We start from the raw sequence: 17365 nt of genomic DNA, 5'->3' as shown, positions 1-17365 counted from the left end.
AGGTGATTGGTGAGACGCCTTGTCACTCATCATGTGGGCGGAGGCAGGTGAAGAGGTACGTGAGATCAGAAGGCGGGATCTTCGGGTATCCGCCAATGTGATTGGTGCACTTATCAACAAGGTGAAGAAAATGGCGCTCATTGGCGAATAGGAATACGCGGCCGGCAAGACTTGTGATTGATTGGTCATGAGGGACGTCACTCAACCAGCTCCAGCGCGGAAAGGCCGTTGTCCTATAGGCGGCCGAGACGTCAATCAGGGCGGAAGGGGCGGGCGGAGCAGCGGCGCTCGGCCATGGTGGGCAAGGAGAAGGAGTTGATGATCCACTTCAGCCCGGGCTCCGTGCGGCTGCTGGAGGTGAGCGGGCGGCGGGACCCCGGCCCCCGCCCCCGCCCCTGCCCCCGGGCCCCGGCCCCCACCCCACCCCACCCCACAGCGCCGGAGCCCGCCGCCCGCCCCGCCCCGGCCCGGCCCGGCCCAGCGGAGATCCCTCTGAGGGAGCGCCGGCGCGGGAGGGGCGGTGCTGAGGGAGCGCCGCCGCGGGAGGGGCGGTGCTGAGGGAGCGCCGCGCTGCGGGAGGGGCGGTGCTGAGGGAGCGCCGCGCTGCGGGAGGGGCGGTGCTGAGGGAGCGCCGCCGCGGGAGGGGCGGTGCTGAGGGAGCGCCGCCGCGGGAGGGGCGGTGCTGAGGGAGCGCCGCCGCGGGAGGGGCGGTGCTGAGGGAGCGCCGCGCTGCGGGAGGGGCGGTGCTGAGGGAGCGCCGCCGCGGGAGGGGCGGTGCTGAGGGAGCGCCGCCGCGGGAGGGGCGGTGCTGAGGGAGCGCCGCGCTGCGGGAGGGGCGGTGCTGAGGGAGCGCCGCGCCGCCGTGGGAGGGCGGTGTTGAGGGAGCGCCGCTGTGGGAGGGGCGGTGTTGAGGGAGCGCCGCGCTGCGGGAGGGGAGGCGCTCCCCTACCATGACCATCACCGTTCACCTCCGGTTGTGATGGGACCGGTGTCTCCCCGGGGTCCTCCCGCAGATAGTGAGTGACGGGGGGGGCAGGAGGTAAATGACAGGGGGGCGGGGGGTGCTCCTTACACGGGGATCTGACCAAAGGTGTGTCAGCTCTAACGGTAGACCTGTTGGTTAATTCATGGTTTGCAAACTAACGTGAAATAAATGTAAACTGGAGACCAGTTTCTCTGAGCAGCTGAATTTGAGGAGGATGTTCCACAATTGTTGAAGTCAGACTTAAGTGAAGTTGTAAAAGTCCATGCTTTACCTGGGAGTTGGGGCACTGTGAAGGTCCAGAGGCCCCTGAAGCAGCAGGTCCAGTAGAATACCCGTGAACGGAAGGTAAACACAGTCTACAACTCTCAACAGCCACAACGTGCACAGTTCATAGTGCTGTTTAATCCATCTGTTGCCTAAATAACCTGACCCCATTGAGAGGCAGGAACAGGAGTAAACAACAGAGGTAGAGAGGCAGTCAGCACCTGCTGTAAGGAACACCTTGAAGACCTCCTCCACTGTAACTCTGACCTTGATTGGAGTGGTCCAACCCCAACAGCCTACTTCACCCAGTCCTGACCCTACTCCTGATTGGACGCATGAAAAGGGGGACTTCCCAACTAAAAAGCCTTGGGAGTAGTTGGTATCCCTGCTAAAGTTCTAAAATATGGCGATGAGCTTTAGTAATCAACTGCAACCTCATTGTCTACAGTTGGGAAGAAGAGGATGTTCTGGGGACCTCGGCGATCTTGACCAACCACAAGAAAGAAGCCATTTGATTGTAGCTAGAGAGGGGTCTCTCTGCTGTCCTCGTGAAAGAAATCCTCACCCGGGTCTCCCTCAGCCACTTCCTTACAGTGGCTGGTCCCTGAATCACAGTGTGGATTCCATCCATCCAGATGCACAGTGGCTACACAGAACAGTACCACACAGGAACAGACGCTTTGGTGTTGTCTGTGCCAACCATGATACCAAATAAAACTAAACCTATCTGCCTGCACGTGATCCATATCCCTTCAGTCCCTGCTTGTTCGAGGGCGTGTCTAAATGCCTCTTAAAAGCCACTGTTGTGTCTGCTTCCACTACCTCCTTGGCAGTGCGTTCCAGGCACCCACCACTCTGTAAATATCTCCGCTCCCACGCCTTCTGTTAACGCTGCTGGGAGGTCACTGTACGCCCCAAAGCTCTGATATAGAAAGCCAGGTATTGCCCTCCAGATCTATACTTTTCAAGGGTGCTTTTCACAATCTCACTGTCTACATCAATGAAGCACATTAGAAGAGTAGTCTCTGTATTAGAAGGGCGCTAACCAGTTTTCTCACAGCCACAGAGCCCACAGATACTGGTATGCTATCACATGTGCCCCGCCATTGGAACCTATATCCAGCTTTAACTAATTGGTTCAAGGTGAGCTTGTGTCAGCTGCTGGGATCTGACAGTCACACTGAGCATCCTTCAGCAGCTGAGAATGTTCTAGTGCTGGTGCAGGAAATGAAGAGTTGTTGGTGCTGCACTCGTCCTCTGTGGCGAGTATCCCATCATACTCCTGTTGGGCTGTTTGGGTCGTAGGAGAAGCTGTTACGATTTTGGATTCCAGTACAATCAAGCTGTAGACTTGAGACACGAGACTGCAGATAGTGGAACCTGGAGTAATGGACAAACTCCTGGTGGAACTCAGCGAGACTGTAGATTTTGCGGATATTCACTGTTCGGGATCTGTGCACTCCCTCACGGCCTTGGTACGTTGGAAAGTGGACCTCACCAGGGAGGGGTCTTGGTGCTGGTGACAGTGCACCTGCCCAGGGTTTGCAACAAGACTCATCTTTGCACTTTTGTTCACAGAAGGATGTTCATGTGCCTGACAGACGTGTGCTGGTCACTGGGGCAACTGGACTGCTGGGCCGAGCGGTATATAAGGAGTTTCTGGAAAACAGCTGGGATGCGGTGGGCTGTGGTTACAGGAGGGCGCGGCCCAATTTTGAAAAAGTGAACCTGCTGGACCCCGGGGCAGTGCGGAGGATCATCCAGGAGGTTAAGGTGTTGAACCTCAACGATCTACTGACAGCTGGACTGAGCAATTGGGTGTGGGGAAGGGTCAGGTTCTGTGGTGTGGGCTTGGGAGAGGGAAAGAGGTGGATGAACAGTTTGGAGGGGGTGCTGACTCTTACGGGGGAGAGCAGCTTGCTGGGGGCATGGGTCAATCACCCTGTGACCTCGCACAGAACGATACCCGTGCAAGTCAGCAGCTGGGGTGTGTGTGAAATGGGCTCACTCCAGCAGAGCTGTTGGCCAGTGACCGGGGAATGTACGTGGAACTGGAGAGAGTTTCTACAGAACCTTGACATCCCTTCAGATACAGTTGTAAAGTGGAAAAAAGAACAGCCACAGGAAGCTCCCACCATGGCACCAAAACACCATGGCAGTGCTGAGGTCATTTGTCACGTGAAGGGTGAACCTCCCTGCATTCTCAAACAAAGCAATAGGATCTTTCCCCATCCGAAGGGAAGGGAAGACTTCAATGTTTCATCTAAAAGCCAATTCGTCTAGCAGTGTGTGATGGAACAGTGTAGAGGGAACTTCACTCTGTCTGACCCTGGGAGTGTGTGATGGGACGGTGTGGAGGGAGCTTCACTCTGTCTGACCCTGGGAGTGTGTGATGGGACGGTGTGGAGGGAGCTTCACTCTGTGTCTGACCCCGGGAGTGTGTGATGGGACGGTGTAGAGGGAGCTTCACTCTGTGTCTGACTTGTGCTGACCCTACCCCAGGACTGTGTGAAACAGAATACACATTGCAGTGTTTGAGAGTTGTATTTCCCTTGGCACAGTGTGGCAAAGATGATGGGATGGAAGGGTCTGGTTGTGAATCCCTTGGGCTTCCACAGCCCACTCTGGATTGCAGACACACCATTTGCTTTTCCGTCAACTAAAAGTTGCATCTTCCTTGTGAAAAGCCATTGGGTTGATGACGGCTGCTTCATCCAGTTCCCTCTGGTCCTCTTCCAGGGATTCCCCTCTGCCTCCCAACTTGCTGACCTCTGACTAACAAGTACAAGTTCACTTGTTCCATCTGCCTCAGTTATTGTGATAGTGCACCAAAGCAGGCCCTTCAGCCCATCGTGTCCATGCTGACTGAGTGCCATCTGCTTTAATTCAATTTGTCAGCACTTGGTCTGTAGCCTTATATTGCTTGGTGGTTCAAGTGCTCATCTAGATGATACTTAAATGCTGTGAGAGTCTCTGCCTCCACCAGCCCCTCAGGCTGTGCGTTCCAGATTCCAAACACACTCTGGCTGAAAAATTTCTTCCTTGTATTCCCTCTGAACCTCTTTCCCTAAACCTGTGTCCTCTGGTTTTGGATCGCTCTGCTGTGAGGAAAAGTTTCCTACTAGCCCCATGTAATTCTGTCAGGTCCCCCCTCAGCCGCCTCTACTCCAAGGAACACAAACCAAATCTATCCAGTCTCTCTGCATAACTGAAACGCTCCGTCCATGAACATCCTCTGCACTCCAGTATAGTCATCTTTCTGTGGTATGGCCACCAAATCTCTACGTGGTACTGCACCCGTGACGCAACCAATGCATCTTAAGGTTGTATCATAATGTCCCTGCTCTTGTATTTTCTGCCTCGGCTAATGGAGGCAAGTATCCTGAATGCTTTCCCTGAAGAATAAAATCGAGTTCTGCTGTTAAATCTGTAGGAACACCGTCAGCAACAATACCGGTGGTAGTCTGGAAACTGATGCACCTCTTGTGTTCATCCTGTTACAGCCACACGCTGTCGTTCACTGTGCGGCAGAGCGCAGACCTGATGTGGTGCAGAATCAACCTGATTACACCAGGCAGCTGAACGTGAACACCTCCGGATGCATAGCCAAGGAGTCAGGTACTAAAGCTCCTTGTGGCCTCGAATGCTCTTGCTGCCTGTGCAACTCGTTCTGCCCGTCCCTCACCTTCAGAGGTGCCGGTGTGCTGCTGTTTGAGCAGTGGCTGACAGGTTTAATGTCAACTGGGCCAACTGCAGAGGGCAATGCGAAGTGCAATGTGGGACTGGAGGCTTACTGGGTCGAGACATAGGTCCAGGACGTTAGGGATTACACTGGAGACACAGGCTGCCGCCGCTGGAACCTGGAGCAGCAAACGATCTGCTGGAGGAACTCAGCGAGTCGAGCAGCACCTGTGGGGGGGGGGGGGGGGGTGGGGGGGAGGAATTGTTTCAGATCAAAACCCTGCATCAGGATTGAGAATGAAGAGGGTGGGGGAGAGATGTCAGCAGAGGGCTAGGGGTCATGGTGCACAACGTCCTGGGAAACCAAGCCAAATGTTGCTGAAGTGAGTTGAGCATAACTTATTAGTTGCAAATAATTGTCATTACTTCAACTAATTACAGCCCTTCTTTGCTCCCTACAGCTGAGGTCGGAGCCTTCATGATATACTTGAGTACAGATTATATTTTCGATGGAACAAACCCTCCTTATCGAGAGAGCGACACTCCTAACCCCCTCAACCTGTACGGGGAAAGCAAGCTGGAAGGGGAGAGGCAGGTTTTACACAAGCACCCTGGTGAGGCAGGAATTGAGCCACCTTGGGCAATGTGTGTGGTTGGCATCAGGGTCCTGATGCTGAGGAGGGCTGGGGTGGAGTTGGGGGGGATTGGGGTAACGTAACTGTCCCCTTGTGGGTGGATGAGAATGGGAGGGGCCTTTACTCCCTGGGGTTATTGCTGCATTCAGTTAGCATGGCTGAATCTGTCACCTGCCTCCATCAAACAGCCTTTCCTGGGCTCCTCAGATGTTTTATAATCTAAAGTAATATCTAAAGTGAATAATTGACAGCATCAGATGGCATTTACAAAACATAAGCCACAGATTTCAACCACGAGCTGTACTGTGTGAGGATGGGTGTGTGGGCATGGTCCCAGAACCATGACTGACATTGTCCGTGCCCCCACACGTCCCCGCGCACTGTACTGTGTTAGGATGGGTGTGTGGGCTTGGTCCTAGAACTATCACTGACATTGTCCGTGCCCCCACACCCATCCTGGCGTGTCTGTGCGCTCTGTGGCATGGGTGGAATTGCCTGGCTTTGCCCTTGGTGCAGAGTTGGGGTTGTGGGGTGTGATTGGTTTGGACTGCAATTTCTGGGGTGGGTGTGGTGAGTCTTTCAGTTAAGGAGAGGGTGGGGATTACCTGCATGAGGGATGGGTCTGGGGTATTTGCCGCATGTGATTGGGGCTGGGGGCTGACTGCCGTGTAAGGTGTGGGTTCGCTGTTCACACAGGAGTGTGCACAACTTCCGCTGTGGCTGGGGCTGATCAGTAGTGACGGGGTGTTTACTGTACCTGTGGGTGGCTGGGTCGTGGGTACCGTTTGTGTGTGGTACGGGGGCATTTTCACTATGGTGTGGTGCAGGGTGACTGCTGCTCAGTGTGGGGGAGGTGTGAGTGGTGTTTGGGGTTGGGGGACAGCGTGTGGGCAGTGCAGGGGGTGTGGGCAGTGTCAGTGGGATGGGGGGAGGTGTGAGCAGTGTTTGGGGTTGGGGGACAGCGTGTAGGTGGTGCAGGGGGGTGTGGGCAGTGTCAGTGGGATGGGGGGAGGTGTGAGCGGTGTTTGGGGTTGGGGGACAGCGTGTGAGTGGTGCAGGGGGTGTGGGCGGTGGTGGGGGATGTTGTTCATGGTGCAGGGGTGTTCAGCCTTGCTGTTCTCTGGATCCCAGGCGCTGCAGTGCTCCGTGTTCCCATCCTCTATGGTCCAATAGAGGAGCTGGAGGAAAGCGCGGTCTCTGTCATCTTTGGGAGCGTTCAGTGCCCAGAGCGATTGGCTAACGTGGACCACTGGCAGCAGCGGTTCCCCACACATGTGGCTGACGTGGCTAGAGTGTGCAGGCAGCTGGCAGAAAGCAGGCTGCAGGTGAGTGTACTGCACACGGCGCCTGGCTCCCCCCCCCCCCCCCCCACCTGGCTCCCGTCCCCTCGCCCAGCTCCTGCCCGTCCCCCGTCCTCCCCCAACCTGGCTCCCGTCCCCTCGCCCAGCTCCTGCCCGTCCCCCGTCCCCCCCCAACCCGGCTCCCGTCCACCCGCTCTGCCCGGCTCCTGCCGGCCCCCCCGCCCGCCTGGCTCCTGTCCACCCACTCCTCGCCCAGCTCCCGCCCGCCCCACCCGGCACCTGTCCACCCAGCTCCTGCTCCTCCCACTTGGCTCCCCCCCACCCGGCTCCTGCCTGCCTGCCCCCTCACCTGGCTCCCCCCCCACCCCTACCACCTGGTTCGCCCCCCCACTTGGCTCCTGCCCCTCGCCCGGCTCCTGTCCGCCCCTTGCCCGTCTGCCCTGTGTCCACCTCAGCGACGTGTTTTTGCAGAGATGTTGAATCAGTGTCCTCAGCGGGTCAGGCAGCATCTGTGAAGAGAGAACTGGGAAAAGGTAGAAACAAGGTTCAATATGTAGGGGGAGGGGAGGGGCAGAGAGGGTGTAGATCAGCAGTGAGTCAGTGGTAGGGAGGAGCAGCTGGTAGGGCTGCCACCTCACTGCCATAGAACCGGGTTCATTCCTGATCCCGGGAGCTGCCTGTGTGGAGTTTTGGAGGCGTCGAGCACAGAAACAGGCTCCTCGGTCCAACTCCTATGTGCTGACCAAGATGCCTGAACTGATCCTATTTGCCTGTGTTGCCCCACATCCCTCTAACCTTCACTATCCAATGTACTTGTTCAAGTGTACCCACCTCTACCACTTCCTCTGGCAGCTGGTTCCACATACCCACCACCTTCTATGTCGAAAAATTGCCCCTTGGGTCCCCTTAAAATCTCTCCCCTCTCACCTTAAACCTGTGCCCTGTTGTTTTAGACTCCCCTCCCTGGGAGAGACAGTGACCATTCACCTTATCGATGCCCCTCATGATTTTATCAACCTCTATAAGGTCACTCCTCAGCCTCCTTCAGTCCAGGCAAAACAGCCCCAGCCTGTCCAGTCTCTCCTTATAACTCAAGCCCTCCAGTCCCGGCAACATCCTGGTGGATCTTCCCTGCACCTTTTCCGGTTAATGACATCCTTGCTGTAGTTCGGTGACCAGAGCTCCACAGGTTTCCAAATGCAGACTCATCGATGTCTTGTTCAGTTGTTGGCACATTCTCTCTCCCTGGCTGCGTTGTTGGCACATTCTCTCTCCCTGGCTGCGTTGTTGGCACATTCTCTCTCCCTGGCTGCGTTGTTGGCACATTCTCTCTCCCTGGCTGCGTTGTTGGCACATTCTCTCTCCCTGGCTGCGTTGTTGGCACATTCTCTCTCCCTGGCTGCGTTGTTGGCACATTCTCTCTCCCTGGCTGCGTTGTTGGCACATTCTCTCTCCCTGGCTGCGTTGTTGGCACATTCTCTCTCCCTGGCTGCGTTGTTGGCACATTCTCTCTCCCTGGCTGCGTTGTTGGCACATTCTCTCTCTCTGGCTGCGTTGTTGGCACATTCTCTCTCCCTGGCTGCGTTGTTGGCACATTCTCTCTCCCTGGCTGCGTTGTTGGCACATTCTCTCTCCCTGGCTGCGTTGTTGGCACATTCTCTCTCTCTGGCTGCGTTGTTGGCACATTCTCTCCCTGGCTGCGTTGTTGGCACATTCTCTCTCCCTGGCTGCGTTGTTGGCACATTCTCTCCCTGGCTGCGTTGTTGGCACATTCTCTCTCCCTGGCTGCGTTGTTGGCACATTCTCTCCCTGGCTGCGTTGTTGGCACATTCTCTCTCCCTGGCTGCGTTGTTGGCACATTCTCTCCCTGGCTGCGTTGTTGGCACATTCTCTCCCTGGCTGCGTTGTTGGCACATTCTCTCTCCCTGGCTGCGTTGTTGGCACATTCTCTCCCTGGCTGCGTTGTTGGCACATTCTCTCCCTGGCTGCGTTGTTGGCACATTCTCTCTCCCTGGCTGCGTTGTTGGCACATTCTCTCTCCCTGGCTGCGTTGTTGGCACATTCTCTCTCTCTGGCTGCGTTGTTGGCACATTCTCTCTCTCTGGCTGCGTTGTTGGCACATTCTCTCTCCCTGGCTGCGTTGTTGGCACATTCTCTCCCTGGCTGCGTTGTTGGCACATTCTCTCTCCCTGGCTGTGTTGTTGGCACATTCTCTCTCCCTGGCTGCGTTGTTGGCACATTCTCTCTCCCTGGCTGCGTTGTTGGCACATTCTCTCCCTGGCTGCGTTGTTGGCACATTCTCTCCCTGGCTGCGTTGTTGGCACATTCTCTCTCCCTGGCTGCGTTGTTGGCACATTCTCTCTCCCTGGCTGCGTTGTTGGCACATTCTCTCTCCCTGGCTGCGTTGTTGGCACATTCTCTCTCCCTGGCTGCGTGGTTGGCACATTCTCTCTCCCTGGCTGCGTTGTTGGCACATTCTCTCTCCCTGGCTGCGTTGTTGGCACATTCTCTCCCTGGCTGCGTTGTTGGCACATTCTCTCTCCCTGGCTGCGTTGTTGGCACATTCTCTCTCCCTGGCTGCGTTGTTGGCACATTCTCTCTCCCTGGCTGCGTTGTTGGCACATTCTCTCTCCCTGGCTGCGTTGTTGGCACATTCTCTCTCCCTGGCTGCGTTGTTGGCACATTCTCTCCCTGGCTGCGTTGTTGGCACATTCTCTCTTCTTTCCACATCCCAAAGATGTGAGAGTTGGTAGATTAACTGGTCACTGTAAAGTGCCCCAGCATGTGTGGGGGGGGGGGGGTAGAATCTGGGGGGGACGTTGTGGGGAGAATAAAAACAGAATTTGTTGTGGTTACTGAAAGTAACGATGCAGTTAATAAGGATTTTTAAATTGAACAATGCACTGGGTTTCACCTCGAGAGTAATGGAGTTACACTTTTTGATTCATCCAAGAGATGTGGCTTCACAGGCTGAGCCAGCATTTAATTGCCCATCCCTAGATGCCCTGAGAAGGTGGTGGGGAGCTGCCTTCTTGACCCGCTGCAGTCCGTGAGGTGTGGGTGCACCCACAGTGGTGTTAGGGAGGGAGTTCCAGGACTTTGACCCAGCGACGGTGAGGGAACGGCGAGATATTTCCCAGTCAGGATGGGGTGTGTCTCGGAGGGCGACTCCCAGGGGGTGGTGGTCCCCGTGTTTCTGCTGCCCTTGTCCTTCCAGCTGGGAGAGGTGGTGGGTGTGGAAGGTGCTGCCTGAGGAGTCTCGGTGAGTTGCTGCAGTGCGTCCTGTAGATGGTCCACACTGCTGCTGCTGTGTGTCGGTGGTGGAGTGAGTGAGTGGGTGTGGATGGGGTGCCGACTGAGTGGGCTGCTGTGTCCTGGATGGTGTTGAGCTTATTGAGTGTAGCTGAAATTGTGCTCAAACAGGCAAGTGGCTTAATAAAAACCCAGGGGTGTTGAGATTGCTCTCCAAATCAGAGGTAAGAGAGTCAGCTGACAATGACCTGTCACTCCACGCCACCTCTTCTGCTGTACAGACCTTCATGGTACAACAAATTATAACCTAAAGTGTAGTGTCTAAGTTTATCATTAGCTCTACTGCAGGTGCCGTGCAGTTGTACTGCACTGGATTTGTAGAACAGTTGATTGCAAGTTAATGAAGCTGTTGCAAATGGGTTGGATTTTTCTCGGCTTTACCTTCAGTCTCTTTCCTCATTTGGAATTATTTCCTCTGAACAGGACTCCTCAATCAGTGGAGTTTTCCACTGGTCTGGGAATGAGAGAATGACCAAATACGAGATGGCTTGCACCATGGCAGACGTCTTCAGACTTCCCAGGGGCCACCTACGACCAGTAAGTGTGTGGATTGTGTCTGGCGTTTTAACCTGCAGGGATGAAGTTGCACAAGGAGAGGGCTCCTGTAGAATTAATGACCTGGTGTTTCCCAGAGCTTAGAAGTACAACCCTGTATTTCTTGATAGTTTAAACTAACAAAGAGCTCGACACATCCCGTTGACAGATGCGGTAACAGCCTGCCATGCTAATTAACATATTACTATCACACCACCGGTTAACAACCTGTACCATAGAACCACGTTAGAGCTTTTCACCACTTTAGATTTAGACTGTCACAAGCCCTCTGAATCAAATGGTATGCTGTTAAAGTGTAGTTACCATCATCGTGTAGTGTGTTGCAGGAATCATTGAGGTGATATAAATTTAATTTGTTTCTGATACTGAGGGATAATTATTGATCAGGTCAATTCCAAACCATGGCCTTTACATTCACAGTTTAATATATCATTCTATAGACAGCAAACCCCTCTGCTGACTCAGCACTCCTCCTCTGCCCAACACCTCCCACAGGACCAGCAGAGTGCACACTTCTGGTCACCCCATCGCAGGAAGGGTGTGGAGAGGGTGCAGGAGGGGTTCACCAGGATGCTGCCTGGATTAGAGGGCATGGGCTATAAGCAGCGGTTGGACAAACTTGGGTTGTTTTCTCTGGAGCGGCAGAGGCTGAGGGGAGACCCGATGGAGGTTTATAAAAATGATGAGAGGCATAGATAGACGGTTGGAGTCTTTTCCCCAGGGTGGGAATGTCAAACCCCAGAGGGCACAGGTTTAAGGTGAGAGGGGGAAAGTTTAAAGGAGATTTATGAGGCAAGCTTTTTTTAATCAGAGTGGTGGGTGCCTGGAACATGGGGGAGGGGCTCCCCGCGGCGGGGGTGGGGTAAAGGGCTCCCCGCGGCGGGGGTGGGGGGGCTCCCCGCGGCAGGGGTGGGGTAAGGGGCTCCCACGGCGGGGGTGGGGAGGGGGTTTCAGTGACGATTGGTCTCCCAAGTCGGGATGGTATGTGATTTGGAGTGGGGCGGGGGAATGTTCAAATGTTTAAGGAAGTTTTGTAGTTGTCACTTGTCCGACATCCTGAACATGAATTGTTTGGGGAGGTGAGGGGCTGTAGGGGGGCAGGAGGGAGGGGCACAGTGGATATGCCCCCCTCTCCACCCCCACCACCACGGTAGCCCCTCCGTCCGGCCCCAGCAAGTGTTTATCCTCTGCTGAGCCGCTGTGTGTCCAGTGCTGAGGTAATACAGGTCGTGGGTTGCTGTGGAATGGCCATTGATCTCTCTGTCCCCTCCAGGTGATGGAGGCCCCTACCACGGGTGTGATGCGACCACGAGACGCCCGCCTCGACTGCTCGCGTCTGGAGAGGATGGGGATTGGACAGAGGACCCCGTTCCGGCAGGGGGTGAAGAGCTGCCTTTGGCCCTTCCTCCGTGATAAGCAGTTACTGCAGACATTGTTTCACTGACGTGGTGAATTGGGTCGGTGCTTGGGACGGGGTGGGGGTGGGGGGTGGTGAGGGAGGCTGCTGCAGGAGGGGAGATTCCACGTTAAAGCACAAAGGGTTTGGAGGGTTTTGGTTACACCTCACCCCCAACCTCCCACACTGGAGGCTGATCCAGAGCGCTCTCTGCCATCACATCCTTGCACACCGGGGTTTATTCATACCTCTTGTCTGGGTAAACTCCACAGCAAATGTGTGCACCCTTTGAATTGTTCTCCTTCCCTGCTTTGTAGTCTTGTCTGTGTATGCCTGGAAGCCTGTGTTTCTGCACACATTCCATTCAAGGGGATGTGATGATTTATCCAGCCCTCTCTGACTCCTCCAGTGAAAGAGAAGTGGTTTCGGCAGTGGCTGGTTCAGGTGGTGATCACTGCTCCTGTCCGCCTCACTGCTTCTCTCTGCCGTGTAGACCACACACTGACCTCGCTTCGAATCCCCAGCTCTGTCCACACTGCAACAGGTACAAAGCATCTGACCTGACGAGAGGAGGGAATTGGTGCTTTATGGTTTCTCTCCCTTTCCAGCCCTAAACCAGTAAGTCATCAGCTTAAGTGTTCCCGGTGAGCCTGAGCCTCGACTGGTGCCTGCCTGCTCGACAGTGAGGTTGTACAGTGAGCCTCGTCTCTCCAGGAGACACACAAACTAGGAGCCTCCAGCGCCTACTGCTCCATCGGTAACGTGGCTGCTCTACCTCGTCCTCGAATGTACTCAGTGACTGACCATCCACTGTCCTCTGGGCCAGCCGCTTCCAAAGGTTTGGACACTCGAAGGGTTGGTGAAGAAAACCCCCCCCCATCTCAGCCCAGGACAGCTGGTGTCTAGTCCTGGCACCAGCCTCCCATCCAGTAACTGTAGGCTGTCACTCCATCTCTCCCCGGGACCCCCCCCCAATCCCGGGCATCAGTGCCCGGAGTAAACGCTGTCCTCCCCAGACACGGAGCTCCATCCCTCCCCGGACACCCCCCTCATCCCAGGACACCCCCATCCCAGGCATCGGTTCCCGGAATAAACGCTGTCCTCCCCAGACACGGACACAGGAGCTCCATCCCTCCCCGGATACCCCCCTCATCCCAGGACACCCCCATCCCAGGCATCGGTCCCCAGGGTAAACGCTGTCCTTTCCAGAAACGGACACAGGAGCTCCATCCCTCCCCGGACACTCCCCTCATCCCAGGACACCCCCATTCCGGGACACCCTCCCCACCCCAGGCATCAGTGCCCGGAGTAAGGGCTGTCCTCCTCAGACACGGACACAGGAGCTGTTTGGTTTCCCGAGTTTGGCTCTTGCCACTTCCGTCCTCTTGCACTCGACATCCTGTCAGCCTGACTGCCATTCACTCCCTGGTCTCCGAGCCAGCACAGAGCCCCGATCCACCAACATTTTGCTGTTTCTCACCGTTTAAAATATTTCCCTGTTGCTTGTAGCAAAGTGAAGGCTTGTATTTTCCCAGCTGTCAGTATCGATTCCCAGACCCTCTCCATAGCTTGTGTTCCCTCTGCTGTCTGTGGAACCCACAAGAGTCCACATGTTTTGTGGTTTACTTCAGAGACATTGATTGTGACGACCTATTCTGCTGTTCTCAACTCTTCTTACAGACATTGAATAAAAAAATAGTTTTATAGCTGTGATTCACTTTACCTGTGTCACGTACATCCCATCCGCAGCCTGCTTTGCAACCTGATGGGAGCTGAGAACAACCTGAGAGATTCTGTTCTTGTTGGTTCGAGTTATGGACAGTCTGCCAGGTCCAAACCTGTCCTTCCAGGCCTGGAATGTACTGCTGTGAGAGACATTGGTCCCATTAAATCCCTGCTCCCATTAGAGGGAGCTTCCCTCTGTGTCTGACCCTGGGAGTGTGTGACAGGACAGTGCGGAGGGAGCTTCCCTCTGTGTCTGACCCCGGGAGTGTGTGATGGGACGGTGTGGAGGGAGCCTCACCCTGTGTCTGACCCCGGGAGTGCGTGATGGGACGGTGTGGAGGGAGCCTCACCCTGTGTCTGACCCTGGGAGTGTGTGACGGGACAGTGTAGAGGGAGCTTCACTCTGTGTCTGACCCTGGGAGTGTGTGATGGGATAGTGTAGAGGGAGCTTCACCCTGTGTCTGACCCCGTGAGTGTGTGACGGGACAGTGTGGAGGGAGCTTCACCCTGTGTCTGACCCCGGGAGTGCGTGACGGGACGGTGTGGAGGGAGCTTCCCTCTGTGTCTGACCCCGGGAGTGTGTGACGGGACAGTGTAGAGGGAGCTTCCCTCTGTGTCTGACCCCGGGAGTGTGTGATAGGATAGTGTAGAGGGAGCCTCACCCTGTGTCTGACCCCGGGAGTGTGTGATGGGACGGTGTAGAGGGAGCCTCACCCTGTGTCTGACCCCGGGAGTGTGTGATGGGACGGTGTGGAGGGAGCTTCCCTCTGTGTCTGACCCCGGGAGTGTGTGATGGGACGGTGTGGAGGGAGCTTCACTCATGTCTAACTCTTTCCAAAAAAAGTTTCATTACATTATAGAATAATGCTCAATTCATACAGAAAACAATCAGATCTTCAAAGTAAAAGGTGGTCGTCCTTATTCAGGGTACACCAGTCCCTGCACCATCCACCAGTTCTGGACGGGCCTGTGGGCACTGCATGCTCCCTCTCCAGGGACACCTGGGCACTGACGTATCATCGGAAGAGGGACAGGCTGTCAGCCTGGGCAGAGTCCCCAGTGGTCCGTACGTACCTGGGACATGGACTCCTCCAGACCCCCTCACTGCTGGATGGTAGAACGGACCCCCACGGTGTGCCCAGACGGCAGTCAAGGGTGCGGAACGGAGCGTGTACGGGAGCAGCCCGTAGCGGAAGCACCTCTGGGGACACATGGAACAGCACTGTGGATGTCTCCGAGAGACGGCTCACGTCGTGGGGGACAAAATCCCCAGGGGGTTTCGGGGTCTGGGACCGATGAGCAATTCTGGCCGAGCGGGGTTAGCATGGTGACATGGTGGGTGATGGGGTCACAGTGGGGGTCACGGTGAGTGACGGGGGTCACGGGGGTGTTCCTCGAACCGTTGTGATGGGACACCGGAGACTTTGGCCACAGACGCAGGTGGAGAGCAGCTTTCTCCTCCACCGTCCCTCGGCCTGGCCGCCCTCACAGCCAGAACACCTCCCCCCACCGGCGGGGGAGCGCTCTGACTGGGGGCGACCACGTCCCAGACTCTGAACAGGTCCCGGTGACAGACGGGCAGCTCCCACAGAGCAGCACGGCTGATGCTCACTGCTGGCAGCCGCCTGTTGTCCTGAAGGCAGTGCCCGAGTGGAAAACGTCACAGCGCACACCCTCTGGGAGGGTGCTCGGTGTACGGGGATCTCCGCAGGGACTGAAGGCAGGGAGTCACCACCTGGGTACGGACACACCGTCCCAATCGGGACACGGAACCACAGCAGTGTTCCCTGGACACGGGAGATGGCAGATGCTAGAATTTGGAGCAACACAGAAGGTGCTGGAGGTCGGGCAGCATCTGTGGAGCAAAATGGACAGTTGACGTTTTGGGCCGAGACTGTCATCTGGACTGAAAGAAGGAAGGTGGTCAGTGTAAAGGGGCGGGGCAGGAGCTGGCAGGTGACAGGTGCATCCAGGTGAGGAGTGGAGAGTGGGAACAGTGACAGGCTGGGAGCTGCGAGGTGGAGGTGACAGAGGGCTGCAGGTGGTGGGATCAGCTGGGAGAGGAAGGTGGCGCACGGAACCAAACAAAGGAGGTGGGAACAGTGGGGGGGGGGGGGGGAGATGGGGGGTGGTGTGGACCCACCTGCCTCTGCTGCTATCCCAGCAGGAGATGTACGCCCAGGGAAGGTGCAGGTCGGTTCGAGAGCCGCCTCCTCCAGACTTCCAGGGGAAGGTGCTGGGGTCAGGATGGAGGGTTCTGACGTCCACCATCGAAGGAGCCAACCGTGTGCCTGTCTAAATGCCTCTTAGAAGCCTCTATAGTATACCTCCCCTGGCAGCCCGTTCCACACCCACCACTCTATATAAACAAAAATGTGCCCAAACATCTCCTTTAAACTTTCCCCCTCTTGCCTTAAATGTATGGCCTCTAGTTTTAGAACACAGAACACTACAGCACAGTACGGGCCCTTCGGCCCACGATGTTGTGTGAACATTTTATCCTGCTCTGAGATTTATCTAACCCTTCCCTCCCATATAGCCCTCCATTTCTCTATCATTCATGTGTCTGTCTAAGAGTGTCTTAAATGTCCCTAATGTATCTGCCCCCACAACCTCTGCCAGCAGTGCGTTCCACACACCCACCACTCTCTGTGTAAAAAAAACAACTTAGCCCTGACATCCCCCTTATACCTTCCTCCAATCACCTTAAAATTATGCCCCCTTGTGTTAGCCTTTGTCACCCTGGGAAAAAGTCCACTCGATCTATCACCTCTATCAAGTCACCTCTCATCCTCCTCCTCTCCAAAGAGAAAAGCCCCAGCTCACTCAACCTATCCTCATAAGACATGCTCTCCAATCCAGGCAGCATCCTGGTAAATCTCCTCTGCACCCTCTCTAAAGCTTCCACATCCTTCCTATAATGAGGTGACCAGAACGGAACACAATACTCCAAGTGTGGTCTGACCAGAGTCTGGTGACATTTCTACCCTGGGAAAAGACTCTGTCTACTCTTATCTATGACCCTCATAACTTTATAAACCTCCATCAGGTCTCCCCTCGGCCTCCACCACTCCAGAGAAAACAACCCAAGATTTGAAGGTAATCAGTGAGTGTTGGGCCTGCCTGGCCTGGGGTTATAGAGGAGGCCTGGGGTTATAGAGGAGGCCTGGGTGACTGTTGGGTGGATTTGTTGGGCACTCAGGCATTTATGGTTCTCAAATCAGCTCGTTGCTGGGCTTGTCCTCTGTGTGGGGGCAGGTCCTGGGGAGGCCAGTACTGTGGAGGGGTTGGAATTGAGAGGCCGGGGAGTGTGTGGGGACAGAGGTAGGCCCAGGACTACGTGGTTACTCCAGGGTGACCAGCAGATCCTGGTGGTGAAAGAATGATCTGTTTGAGGTTTTGTTCCGATTTTCCTGCCCCAGCTTTCTGATTAGAATGGCTTTGCCACGTTGCTGCTGCAGACACTGGTTCAGATCCCAGCGCTGCATCGGCAGCCAGTCGCTGGGCCCTG

The 17365-nt window shown here is 55.6% G+C and overlaps 1 protein-coding gene across 1 annotated transcript; it reads left to right on the top strand.

The window, feature by feature from the left end:
- Positions 1–255: 255 nt before the first annotated feature.
- mat2b (methionine adenosyltransferase II, beta) lies at positions 256–13835 on the top strand. The gene is made up of 7 exons (XM_052013479.1): positions 256–357; positions 2828–3022; positions 4753–4867; positions 5392–5544; positions 6697–6890; positions 10602–10715; positions 12007–13835. The coding sequence occupies exons 1-7, from the start codon at positions 295–297 to the stop codon at positions 12175–12177; spliced, it is 1005 nt and encodes a 334-aa protein (XP_051869439.1). The 5' UTR covers positions 256–294; the 3' UTR covers positions 12178–13835.
- Positions 13836–17365: the final 3530 nt, after the last annotated feature.

Source organism: Pristis pectinata, chromosome 4 (genome assembly GCF_009764475.1).
Source record: "Pristis pectinata isolate sPriPec2 chromosome 4, sPriPec2.1.pri, whole genome shotgun sequence".
Lineage (NCBI taxonomy): Eukaryota > Metazoa > Chordata > Chondrichthyes > Rhinopristiformes > Pristidae > Pristis > Pristis pectinata.
Note: the sequence above shows the minus strand (reverse complement) of the source record. Positions and strands in the feature narration are given on the sequence as shown.